The 13,334-nt window shown below is 37.2% G+C and overlaps 1 protein-coding gene across 1 annotated transcript; it reads left to right on the top strand.

The window, feature by feature from the left end:
• LOC109350567 lies at positions 2,430–4,022 on the top strand. Its single transcript, XM_019591792.1, has one exon. The coding sequence runs from the start codon at positions 2,430–2,432 to the stop codon at positions 4,020–4,022; it is 1,593 nt and encodes a 530-aa protein (XP_019447337.1).

The following is a 13,334-nucleotide window of genomic DNA, read 5'->3' as shown; positions in this document are numbered from 1 at the left end:
AGTCATGCCACACGCAAGGCTCAAGCAAAAGCAGATGCTCTAGAGCTTGAAATGGAGAAGATAAAACAGAGTGAAAGGCAAGCATGGTCTATTGTTAAAGACTACCAACTGGTATTGGGTGAAGGTCAACAAAAATAAGAGAACCTCAAAGCCATCATTGAAGCCTCAGAGAAGACCTGCTATGATGCATTAACAGAAGCAAGTCAACTATCAGAACAACTTGGGAAACTCGGAACTGCATATGATGAACTAGTGGCCAGCCAGGAAAATCGGTAAGATAATTGGAAGGGAGTACTCAAAGAAAGTCAATGGGAGAAAGATAAAGGGGAAGGGAGATGCAGACAAATAGTTGATGGTCTCAGTGAATGTTTCTGAGGATTGGTTGAAACTGTTATACGAGCCTAAACAAGAGATGACAATGTACCTGAAAATAGAGCTTAAGCTTGTGTGGGGGGGGGTAGGGGGTAGCTAGACAACTTATGAAATAGTGGGTTGAGGCTACAACAGAATTCTAGAAGTAATGAAAAAGAGAATAAACAATAAATGAATTGTAGTTCCTTGCTTGAAGTATTAATAAAATTTCTTGTTTTCGCGTCTCTTTATACCTATGTGTGAAAAGGTAAAATTGACTCATATTTACAAGTAAGTGTTATCTCAAAAAAGTTTAAATATCTTCTATTTAGATACAACCTTGGTCTAAAACTATATGTTTTCTCTAATGGTTGTCATCAACTGCATGCGACTTTGTCGGGTATGCCCTCAAACCATCAAGTGTAGGGAAAGATGTTTAATGCTAACAACCTCTAACAAGAGAACGAATACAGACACAATCGAGGTTAGAAACTTGAAGTTTCATTCTAAAATTGTCGTCAACGTAAAAATGAGCCAGTAGAGACACACCTCATGGTCGCCAGAATGCAGGTCGAAATGTCTTGTTATACCGATCCTCTTTACAAAAAGGAATTTAAAATTATTGCATGCATCATTTTTGTTCATTTAAATAAAATAAAAATTCTCTCACCCAGGTATCATAAACATTGCCCATAAGCATCCTTACCGCACGAGACTGTAGTCCAAGCTAATAGCAGACCAAGAATCCAGTGGCATTGATATCAGGTCCGAGCTTGTTGAAATCAAAGAGCAAATGAATCAGATGATGAAAATCATCTTGGATATGAAAAAGGCTCGAGACTCAGAAGAAGATACCACTGTGCCCGGCGCCAGACAACTGCAATCCGCACAAAAGGTGGGTCTGAAGATAGTTGTTGGGGCTAACCGTCGTAGAGATGTTGTCATAAGGTATGAAGACACGACTGATGATCCAGAATAAAAACAATCACCTGAAGAAGATGGCGACGAGCAAGACGAATATCCTACTTACGATCTTCCTCTGAAGGGCACGTCCACAAGCTACCAGGCCGAAATTAAGATAAACAAGGGTACCCCAGATGACTCATCAAGCCAAGAGAGGGTAGAGCTGAAACTGATTAAAGAGAGACTAAGGGTCGTTGAGGGAACAAACTTTCCTGACATAAAATGTGCATTTGATATGTGCCTGGTGCTAGACGTAGTTTTTCCACCGAAGTTTAAAACTCTTGAGTTCGAGAAATACGATGGTACTTCCTGCCCAAAAAGTCATTTGCAAATGTATGCCCGGAAGATGACAGCTCACCATGGAAATGACAAACTGCTGATTCACTGCTTCCAAGACAGTTTGACAGGGGCAGCCATGGAATGGTACATCCGATTAGAGAAAGCCCAGATTAAGACTTTCGTTGATTTATTGAATGCCTTCATGAAGTAGTATAAGTATAATGAGGATGCTGCTTCCGACAGGGCCCAACTTTAGAGCATGGCTAAGAATCCGGAATAGAGCTTTAAGGAGTATATTGAACGCTGGAGAGCTTTGGCATCACAAGTTATACCTAGGTTGGAGGAAGAAGAACAATTGTCCATCTTTGTGGACACTTTGAAGGAACCTTATTATGACTACTTGGTTGGAGCTGTGGCATCCAGCTTCAATACACTTATTAAAGTGGGGGGGGAAATAGAAGTGGAAAGCTAGTAGGAGATCAGTCTAAGTCGGGTACACAGATACATAGAAAAAGCCAAAACTATAATGAGGGAGAAGCACTCGCAGTGTTCACTGAGCTGGAGGGATATAAGGCCCCAAACTCCAAATATCATGCCCCATATAATGCCACACCTTCCACACAACCCAACTACATTGCTCACAATATAAACAACCAAACCCGCCAAAACTATAACCAAACACAATCCTTCCAACCCCGTCAAAATCACAACCAAACACAACCTACCAAAATCAAACCCAAAACCGCAATTACTCGAATCCCGAAAGAAGAGGCCCACAATTCGATCCCATACCAATATCCTATGAAGAACTGTACACTCATCTTTTAAGGGAGAGAATGATAAGCCCTATAGTAGGAACAGTGTGTGAATTACTTGGGGCCTGGTTTAACCCAAATGTTACTTGCGAGTACCACTCTAGAGCCATTGGCCACTCTATTGAACACTGTAAGGCTCTAATGCATAAGGTGCAAAACCTAATCAATGCAAAACAACTACGTTTCCAGCCCATTGTGCCAGATGTAGACAGGAATCCATTGCCTAATCACGATAATCAAAGTGTGAATGTTGTAGATGAGGCTCGGGGTGGATCATTCGTTTCGGAGGCAGATAGTGTTAAAACACACATGATGGTAATTTTTAAAGAGATGTGCAAGCGAGGAATGGTGGAAGGGTTGGTGGAAGATAATGATTCAACTAGTTGTGAGTTGCATGGCGAAATGAGTCACACCCTAGAAGAATTTCCAGAATTTAAGCTCTTATTGCAGAAGATGTTGGATATGAGATTGATCATAATAGATAGGGGGCCTTCGTATCAAACTGTTAATGCTACTACAAGAAGTGAGGAAGACATGAGAAGGGCCATGAGGCCATCATTCACTCGTTTTGAACCGATACTAAATATTCTGGATAATGCTCATTTACACCTACAACAAATGAGAGACTACAACCTTTCACTTACAAGACAAATAAATCAGTGCCAACAGATAGAAGTAACCAACGTCGTTGGGGACAATCGAATAACTAGAAGTGGATGTGTTTATGTTCCCTCAGATGACGAGAAGGTCCTAGCCAAGGATAAAGGAAAAGGGAAAGTATGTATCCTTGTGGAAGATGAATTGGAGACCAATCTGAATGACCTATTGCATAATGATGGAGATAAATGGGAAGTATCCAATGAGGAGGCTTGTGAATTTCTAAATTTCATAAAGCAAAGTGAGTATAAGGTCGTGGATCAACTAAACTGCACTCCTGCCAAGATATCCATTTTTTCTCTGCTAATGAGTTCCGAGCCCCGCAGAAAGGTGCTAATGGAGATATTGAACTGTGCACATGTTAGCCATGACATAACCACTGACAAGCTCAATGGTATCATCAATAACATTGTGGCTGACAATTACATATCTTTTAGCGATCAGGAAATACCTTCTAAGGGAATGGGACACACTTGCCATTTGCACATTTCTATAATGTATCAGAATTGCTTAATTGGCAAAATTCTTATCGATAATGGCTCATCTCTCAATGTCATGTCGAAAAGGATGTTATCCAGGCTTCCAAACAATGCATCGTATATGAGACCAAGCTCTATGGTAATGAAGGCGTTTGATGGATCCAACAGGGATGTCATGGTGGAAATGGAGTTGCCTATAAAAATAGGATCCTGCATTTTACATATAGTATTCCATATTATGGACATTACTCCCAGTTACAATTGTTTGTTGGGAAGGCCATGTATCCATGCTTCAGGGGCTATACCTTCTACATTGCACCAACGAGTTAAGTTTATAGTAGATGGAAAACTCCTTACTGTTCTAGAGAAGAAGAAATGTTGGTATCAAGATCTCTTGACACTCTGTACATTGAAGCAGCAGAGGAAGCTATTGGAACATCCTTCCAAGCATTGGAGATTTCTAATGCTTCATTTATAAGAGGAGGGACACCCACACTACGTCCCCAACCTTCGGAGGTATCGCTAATGATGGAAAGAGTATTGCTGCATAAGGGCTATCAACCCGGAATAGGGCTCGGGAAGTTTGGCCAAGGAAGAGAATGTATAGTCATGATACGACACACCAAAGATAGGTATGGCTTGGGATACAGACCCACCCGGGAAGATAAGGAGAGAACTGCTGAAGAGAAGAAGAAAGGAAGGATGGCTCGCATGGGGTAGTGGGAGTTTGACGCTAGAGGAATCTTCATTCCACACATTAGCAAGAACTTCGTCAGTGCAGGTTGGGAACCAAGAATGATTGTTGTTGTGGGAGATGATGATTCAAAAGATGGGGTAGACTATGTTGTTCAGTGTCCTCCAAGCACCACTCTTAATAACTGGATAGAGGAAGACGCATATCCACAAGTGTTTTTAGAAACAATGTAATAAGATGTTAGAATCCTTTAGCCATGTCTAAAGCTATTGGGTTTATTTTCTTTCTTTTCGTATAAGGACATCTATTTATGTTTCATTGAATAGTAAAAGTTTTGAATTCAATAAAATGCATTTCTTTCTTCATATTATGTGTTTCATTTTATTCTTCATATTTTTACACTTTCACATACTAAAACAAACACACACAAAAATCAACAAGTAAAACCAAGAAAAAACCAAAAAAAACTAATCACAACATCAACCTAACGCAAATTCAACTTTAACTCCAGAAATAATAATCGTGTTATGAGCCACACATACAATCATGATCATGTAGTTAATCAGCTCGACAAGGGAGATAGTGATGAAGAATAGGAGGCATCACCTGAGTTATTGAGGATGGTTGAGCAGGAGTCCAAAGAGATTAAGCCTCACGAAGAGCCCACTAAACTAGTAAATTTGGGGACAGAGGACGACAAAAAGGAAGTGAAAGTAGGTACATTGATGAAAGAAGAAGAGCGCCAAAAGATGATTCAACTTCTGCACGAGTTCAAAGATGTTTTTGCCTAGTCATATGTCGACATGCCTGGACTGGATAGAAACATAGTGGAACACAAGATGTCGTTGAATCCAGATTCACGTCCGATTAAGCAAAAACTACGAATTATAAAGCGAGAGATTTCCTTAAGGGTGAAAAAGGAGGTGGAGAAATGGCTAGATGCTGGGTTCGTGACAGTTTCTACATATCCAGGTTGGGTGGCTAATGTTGTAGTAGTACCAAAGAAAGGAGGCAAACTCAAGATCTGTGTTGACTACCGAGATTTGAACAAAGCTAGCCCAAAGGATGATTTACAGGTACCTCACATAGATGTCTTGGTCGACAGTACTACACCATGCCCTTTTCTCCTTCATGGATGGGTAATCCGGTTATCATCAGATCAAGATGACTTTTGAGGATATGGATAAAACTACTTTCATCACCCCATGGGGAACCTTTTTCTATCTAGTCATGCCTTTTGGTTTGAAGAATGTTATAGCCACATACTAGAGGGTCATGGTAGCTCTTTTCCAAGACATGATGCATAAGGAGGTGGAGATCTATGTAGACGACATTATATGCAAATCCAAATTAGAGGGCGAGCATGTGGATAATCTAAGGAAGTTATTTGAACGACTCAGAAAATATAGACTCAAGCTAAATCCCACAAAATGTAGCTTTGGGGTCAAATCAGAGCGAGTCCTTGGTTTCATTGTTAGCCAGAAAGGAACTGAAGTAGATCCTGAGAAGGTCATATCAATCATCAAAATGCCAATACCCTGTACCGAGAAGGAAGTCAGAGGTTTCTTAGGGTGTTTGAACTACATATCCAGGTTCATCTCTCAGCTAACAGCTACATGTGAACCAATCTTCAAGCTATTAAGGAAGAGTCAGGAAGTTAGATGGAATGACGATTTCCAGAAAGCCTTTGATATCATAAAGCAATATTTGACCAAACCCCCAATATTGCTGTTTCTAGTACCTGGTCGACCTCTTCTAATGTACCTAACAGTGCTAGAGGACTCTATGGGATGTGTCTTAGCCCAACATGATGAATCATTCAGAAAAGAGCAAGCCATATACTATCTAAGCAAGAAGTTCATTGAGGCGAGACATGATACTCACTACTAGAACGTACATGTTGTGCGTTAGCATGGGCATCTCGTCGCTTGAGGTAATATATGTTGAGTCACAGCACTTGGCTGATTTCAAAGATGGATCCTGTGAAGTATATCTTTGAGAAACCAATATTAACAGGAAGAATCGCTCGGTGGTAGGTCTTATTGTCAAAATATGATATAGTGTATATGACATGGAAAGCAATCAAAGGTAGTGCCCTTGTAGATTATCTTGCTAGCCAGCCCATAGAGAAGACCGAACCAATGAACCAAGAGTTCCCAAATGAGAGTATCATGAGTCTATCCTTGAAAGAACCAACAAAAGAGGGTGTATGGACATTAGTATTCGATGGGGCATCTAATGCACTTGGACACGGCATATGAGTCGTGCTTGTATGTCCAGAAGGCGACTTCACTCCTATTAATGTCAGGTTATGCTTTGACTACACCAACAATATAGCCAAATGTGAGGCAAGCGCCCTGTGTTTGCAAGCAACATTGGAAAGAAAGGTTAAAATTCTAGAGGTCTTCGGGGACTTAGCCCTGGTCATCCATCAGCTGAAAGAAGAATGGGAGACCCGTGACAAAAAAACTAATACCTTACAAGGAGTATATACATAGAATGGCTGAACACCTCGAACAAATCAACTTCTACCATATTCCGAGATAGGATAACAGACTAGCTGATGCCTTATCCACATTATCCTCAGTGTTCCATATAAGTGGGAAGGACCAACCTCTCATCAAAATAGAAAGCAGAGATCAACCAATCCATTCTCTAGAGGAACATTGATATTGACTAGTATAGATGGAAACGATCTACCTCTTTCCGTAAATTCAAATGCCGTGAAAAACTACTATGCTTGAGAGACTTTAAAAAAAACAAAAACAAAACAAAAAATGTATGAACATAAAAAAGGAGGTTTCTGCATTGATCACACATTTTTGCATACTTTCGTGCACTCTTTTAGGAGGATGATGTAAACAAATCCCATATGGTGTGTACCCTCAGGTAGGTCGTGTTGATGACACAAAACTTCTTTGCTATCCCAAACACTAATGAAAATATCCCTACTCACCCCTTTTGAGCCGGGACAATATGAAAGAAATTTATTATAAAAAATTACAACACCTTCGAAAAACACCAATAAACCGGAGAAAGTGTAGTTTTCCAAAAAAATTTCAAAATATCTAGAAGTGGATCAAGTGGATTATAAAAAGATCCCGATAAGAGTTTTATTAAAACCTTAGGCAAAAGTTAGGACAAAATAAATAAAAAATCTTAAACTAGAATGGTTACAAGACCTTCCTTTTTTCAAAAGGGAATGGAAATCGTATCCATGATTGAAATATAGAAGATGCTGGAAATATGATTACAGAGAAGATGAAGAAAGTTGGGGGTGGGAAACACATCATTTGAGCCTTATATCCTTTTCTTTCTTGTAAACCCTAACCAGACCACGTTACAAGCCCAAAAAGTCCTTGTTGAAACTCGAACTGTTTGAGATGCACACCAAGGGTACCAAATAACTGATTCCAAAACAAATTCAAGAACATTTTTACTTAAAAAATCTATGCATAGCATGATCAATACAAAAAATCTCTTTAAATAATGAATAAATCTTGTTAGGTCGAAAACCCGAAAGGGCGGTCTAAGAAAAACTTAGGGACAAAATAAAAATAAAAGGAAAGGTCTCTAAAGAGGACATGGCAATAGGTCAATATTGGAGCAAATTTTTGGAAGACCAAAAAAATTAAGATAATTTACTAGGGCAATTTTTGGATAGTCAATGATTGTATAGTGAGGCTCTAACATGTTTTGTTATTTATAACCAACTCCTGTAAATCCACATATAACACAAAAAGTCAAAGACATTTGTATTTCCTTTATCCACATATGAATTGAAGTCTTTTGGTTGCATAGTTCATTTTCATTAATCTTGAACTATCTTATGAACTTTTAAATATGTTGTCCTGATTAATACTTGAAAGAAAAGAGCATTTTATTACTGAAAGGTAGAATTAATTGTCGCCCAAACAACCTCGCTCCCCGCAAGTAGGAATCTACAACCAACTACCGAGGATGCTATGGAGCAATATCAATGGATATCAAAGTCTCCAAATTCTGGAAATACACCAACTTGCGTCTTTGGTTTCAACTTTTTACCCCAAGTTCTGGTAGTACACCAACCTGCGTTCTTGGCTTTTACCCTTGTGTCTCCAAATTCTGGGAGTATACCAACCTACGTCTTTGGTTTCACATTTTCACCCCACGTTCCGGTAGTACACCGACCTGTGTTCTTGGCTTTTACCATTGTGTCTCTAAATTCTAGCAGTACACCAACCTGCGTCCTTGGTTTCACCTTTTCACTCCAAATTACGGCAGTACACCTACCTTCGTCTTTGATTTCACCTTTTCACCTCAAGTTCCGACAGCACACTGACCTGTGTTCTTGGCTTTTACCCTTGTGTCTCCGAATTTTAGCAGTACACTAACCTGTGTCTTCGATTTCACCTTTTCACTCCAAATTCTGGTAGTACACCAACCTGTGTCTTTGGTTTCATCTTTTCATCCCAAGTTCTAGCAGTACACCGACCAATGTTCTTGGTTGTCATTCTTGTGTCTCCAAATTCCGGCAGTACACCGACCTGCGTCTTTGGTTTCACCTTTTCACCCCAAGTTTCTAAAGTACACGAACCTGTGTTCTTGGATTTTATTCTTATGTATCCAAATTCTAGAGTATACCAACCTGCATCTTTGGTTCACTCCCACCTTTCTATCACACTTTTTGAGAGTCAGCTCAAATCATCTTGAAGATAACTTAGCTTACAAGACGATAATCACTTTCAAGCAATAAGATGTTGTCAAGTAAATTTTTCAGGGCTTGACAAAATTAATATTCATTTCTTTACTAGTTACTTACCATGATATCTCCCAAACCTTAGTTTGTTTGTATCATATAAGTAACAAGTAAATACCCACAAATATTTATATTATTTATTTATCATTTTTTGAAAAAAAAATATTATGGGCCAGACAAAATTGGATATTCACAACTGTCACTCTCAACCAAACCCCACTCTCCACTCTTACAACTCCCACACTCGTTTATCCACATAGAGAAAAGGTTGACTTCATGGTGGTTATTTTTCCTCATTTAATCCCAAGAAACCCACCACCACCTTCTTCTTCTTTCTTATATAAAAACACTCTCTTACACTCTATTAGGGGATACGGAGAAACACAATTGGGATAGAAAAAAAGTATAGGGAATATAGAGAAATAGAGACAACAAAAACACACTTTCTTCATAATACCTTAAACATAAAGAATTCAAATATGGTTGCTCTCTTCAAAGTCTCTTTCTTACTTTTTCATTGCTTCTTTACTCTCTTTTTTTGTGTAGTCAATTCCACTGACTTTGAAGTTGGCGGCAAAGATGGTTGGGTTGTCCCTAACTCAAAGGACTATCATCAAATGTATAACCAGTGGGCATCCCAAAACATATTTAAATTTGGTGACACTATTTTTTTCAAGTACAAGAAAGACTCAGTTATGGGGGTGACAGAAAAAGAGTATGAAAAATGCAGATCCTCACATCCTCACTTCTTCTCTAACAATGGTGACACTATTTTCAAATTTGAGAGGCTAGGCTTGTTCTACTTCATTAGTGTTGTTAGTGGCCACTATGACAGAGGGGGCAGAAGATGATTATTAAGATGGACTTCAACCGAATGTTACAAGCAAACAGACTTGGTCATTGTCCAGCCTGAATGGACATGCAAAAGAAAGAAGACCCTTGAAGCATACAATAACCAAGTATGGCATAAAACTTGCAATATGGAAATGAAGAAGCTCTTATGGGGGGTTGGTATTTTTTTTCTCTCTCTCCCACTTATCACGTGAATTCTAGGATTGGAGGTAAAAGTTTGTTCCTCTCTCATGAATATTTAATTTAATATTAATTACATTACTTTTTCTTTATTTTATTTAGTTAAAAAAACAAAATTAAAACAACTACAAACTTTGCTATTGTAATGTGTCTACTGTTTTGACTATAAGATAGACGTTAACTTTCTCTATTGTTAACATTAATAGAAGATCAACATATTTGAATATTTTCTTATCAAACAATTTGTTTATGAAATTTCTATAGTATTATTGTAGTTTGAGTCGTCTCTAAACTTCTTGCTTAATGTGATAAGAAGGTCTACGACAAACACCATATCTTCACTATTAATTCCATTAAATTGAAACAATCATATATTATTGATCTGTTCAAATCAATACAATTATTATTTTTGAAATTCATTTGCAAGGTTACAACTTGAATAGTGTCTTTTTCCTCGCTTCGAGTCAAGAACTGGTCACGGTCATTTATACTGCTTCTGCTAACTATTAAAGTGGGAAGAGGGTAAGCAATCAATGTTGATTCTTCGTCTATTAATTCCACTTCAATTAAACTCAAACAAATTTCTAAGTTTTATGTTAAAAATAGTAATAATAAACATTTTAATTATTTTTGCATTCAATAACGAGGTTACAACTCGTATTGCATCTTTCTCCTCCTTCGAGTCAAGAACCGGTCGCAGTCATTTGTACTGCTTCTACTATCTATTAAAGTGGGAAGAGAGTAAACAATCAATATTGACTCTTTGTCTATTAATTCCACTTCAGTTAAACTCAAACAAATTTTGGAGGTTTATGTTAAAAAATAGTAATAATAAACGTTTTAATTATTTTTGGATTCAATAGCGAGGTTACAACTCGTATTGTATCTTTGAGCCGAGAACTGGTTGCAGTCACTTGTACTGCTTCTGCTATTGATCGAAGTGGGAAGAGGATAAGCAGTCAATGTTAACTTTTCGTCTATTAATTCCCTTCGATTAAATTAAAACAATTTCTAACTTTTTAATCCAAACAAGTTACCAATTTTTTAACCAGAACTACGTAGTCTTGATTTTCCTATTGCACTTAGGGATACGCAGGAGTAGGATAAACTCTTGTCAGACACAAAAATAAAAAATAAATATTTTGTTTAACAATTTAATTTAAATAAATCAAGGGTATTTAGTTCATGCAACTAATAAGGGTACCGTTTAATTACGGGCGGATGAGGTGTTAATACATTCCCCAATTCGTAATCGACTCCTAAACTAAAACTCTGGTATAAAAGACCATTTTATCATAATTTGGGCTTAAATTGAGTTTTCCATGTTTTAACCGCAAAAGACGTGGTGGTGACTCCTAAAGAGGTCGCGTAACTGAAAATTGGGGCGCGACAACTAACGACTCCACTAGGGACATTATTTTTAAGAGAGTTAGGCCATATACCACTTTGTGCATGTTTGTTTCATACCCTTCTTCTTTCTTTGTTTACGCAAACATTTGTCTGCATCTTTACTTATTTATTCATTTACGTATTTATTTTTATTCCGAGTCAGTTAATTATTTTGAACATACTTACCTATTTCTTGTGCAGCTTTTGGGGACTGGATTTATTTGAGAGTCTATGTGCTTCCTCACACACTCACTTGGTACACTTGAGTTTCACACGCCCTACACTCGGGTGTTATCAAACAATTTGTTTATGAAATTTCTATAGTATTATTGTAGTTTGAGTCGTCTCTAAACTTCTTGCTTAATGTGATAAGAAAGTCTACGACAAACACCATATCTTCACTATTAATTCCATTAAATTGAAACAATCATATATTATTGATCTGTTCAAATCAATACAATTATTATTTTTGAAATTCAATAGCGATGTTACAACTCGTATGGTGTCTTTCTCCTCGCTTCGAGTGAAGAACCGATCACGGTCATTTGTACTGCTTCTGCTATCTATTGAAGTGGGAAGAGGGTAAGCAATCAATGTTGACTCTTCGTCTATTAATTCCACTTCAGTTAAACTCAAACAAATATTTGAGTTTTATATTAAAAAATAGTAGTAATAAACGTTTTAATTATTTGTGGATTCAATAGCGAGGTTACAACTCGTATTGCATCTTTCTCCTTGCTTCGAGCCGAGAACTGGTCACGGTCATTTGTACTACTTCTACTATCGACCGAAGTAGGAAGAGGGTAAGCAATCAGTGTTGACTTTTCGTCTATTAATTCCCTTTGATTAAATTCAAACAATTTCTAACTTTTTTAATCCAACCAAGTTACCAATTTTTAAATCAGAACTACGTAGTCTTGATTTCCCTATTGCACCTAGGGATACATAAGAGTAGGATAAATTCTTGTCAGACACAAAAATAAAAATAAATATTTTGTTTAAACAATTTAATTTAAATAAATCAATGGTATTTTATTCATGCAATTAATTAGGGTATCGTTTAATTACAGGTAGATGAGTTGTTAATACCTTCCTCGATTCATAATCGACTCCCGAACTCAAACTCTGGTATAAAAGACCATTTATCCTAATTTGGGCTTAAATTGAGTTTTCTACATTTTAACCGCAAAAGACGTGGTGGTGATTGTTGAAAGAATTATTCGAGAGGCTTTCCCCTCGCAACAAATCGTTCCTTAGCAAGGTGTCGATTTGTTGAGAGGTTATTACTCTCATTTTCGGTGTGTTCTTTTTATTTGAATAAGTGAACTCGGTTTTATTCTTTGTTCGCCATCTCGGCTTTGTTGCAATAAATTCCAACGCCGATATCATGGTTTCAAGAATATTCCAGTTACAACTTACTTCGTAATAATCATGTGAATGAGTTATTCCTTCTTTGCCCCATCTCAGCTTTGTTAGAATAAATTCTAATGTCGGTACAATAGTATCGAAGCAATCCCTTATTACATGATTATTAAGTACCTTTGAATATCATCTCGGTTTTGTGGAATAAATTTCAACACCGGTTTAATGGTATTCTAATGTACAAAAGTGATGAATAGTTAGTTATTAGAAACAAACAAATAAATAAAGAACAAAAGAATAATAAATTTAAGTGACCTTTTATTTATTTTCTCCCTTTCGGGTTCATTTTATTAACAAACCAAACTTCTTCCTTAAGGAAGGTTAGTATTAAAGAATAAATAAATTGTGGAAAGTAAATAACAATAAATAAAAGTTAGTAAGTTAGTTTCATCACTTTTGTATATTAAAAGGTGTTTTCAACAAATAAATTTATTGATAACACTTTACTATTTTACAATTTACACCTCTTTCAAGATTCAATTGTAGCATAGTATAGGGTTATGTCGAACCACAAG

Source organism: Lupinus angustifolius, chromosome LG06 (assembly GCF_001865875.1).
Source record: "Lupinus angustifolius cultivar Tanjil chromosome LG06, LupAngTanjil_v1.0, whole genome shotgun sequence".
Taxonomy (NCBI): Eukaryota; Viridiplantae; Streptophyta; class Magnoliopsida; order Fabales; family Fabaceae; genus Lupinus; species Lupinus angustifolius.
This window is presented reverse-complemented; position numbering and strand designations above follow the sequence as displayed.

What these genes read in the sequence shown, in the direction of transcription:
- LOC109350567 (XM_019591792.1), top strand. Translation starts at nt 2,430, where the DNA reads ATGATAAGCCCTATAGTAGGAACAGTGTGTGAATTACTTGGGGCCTGG.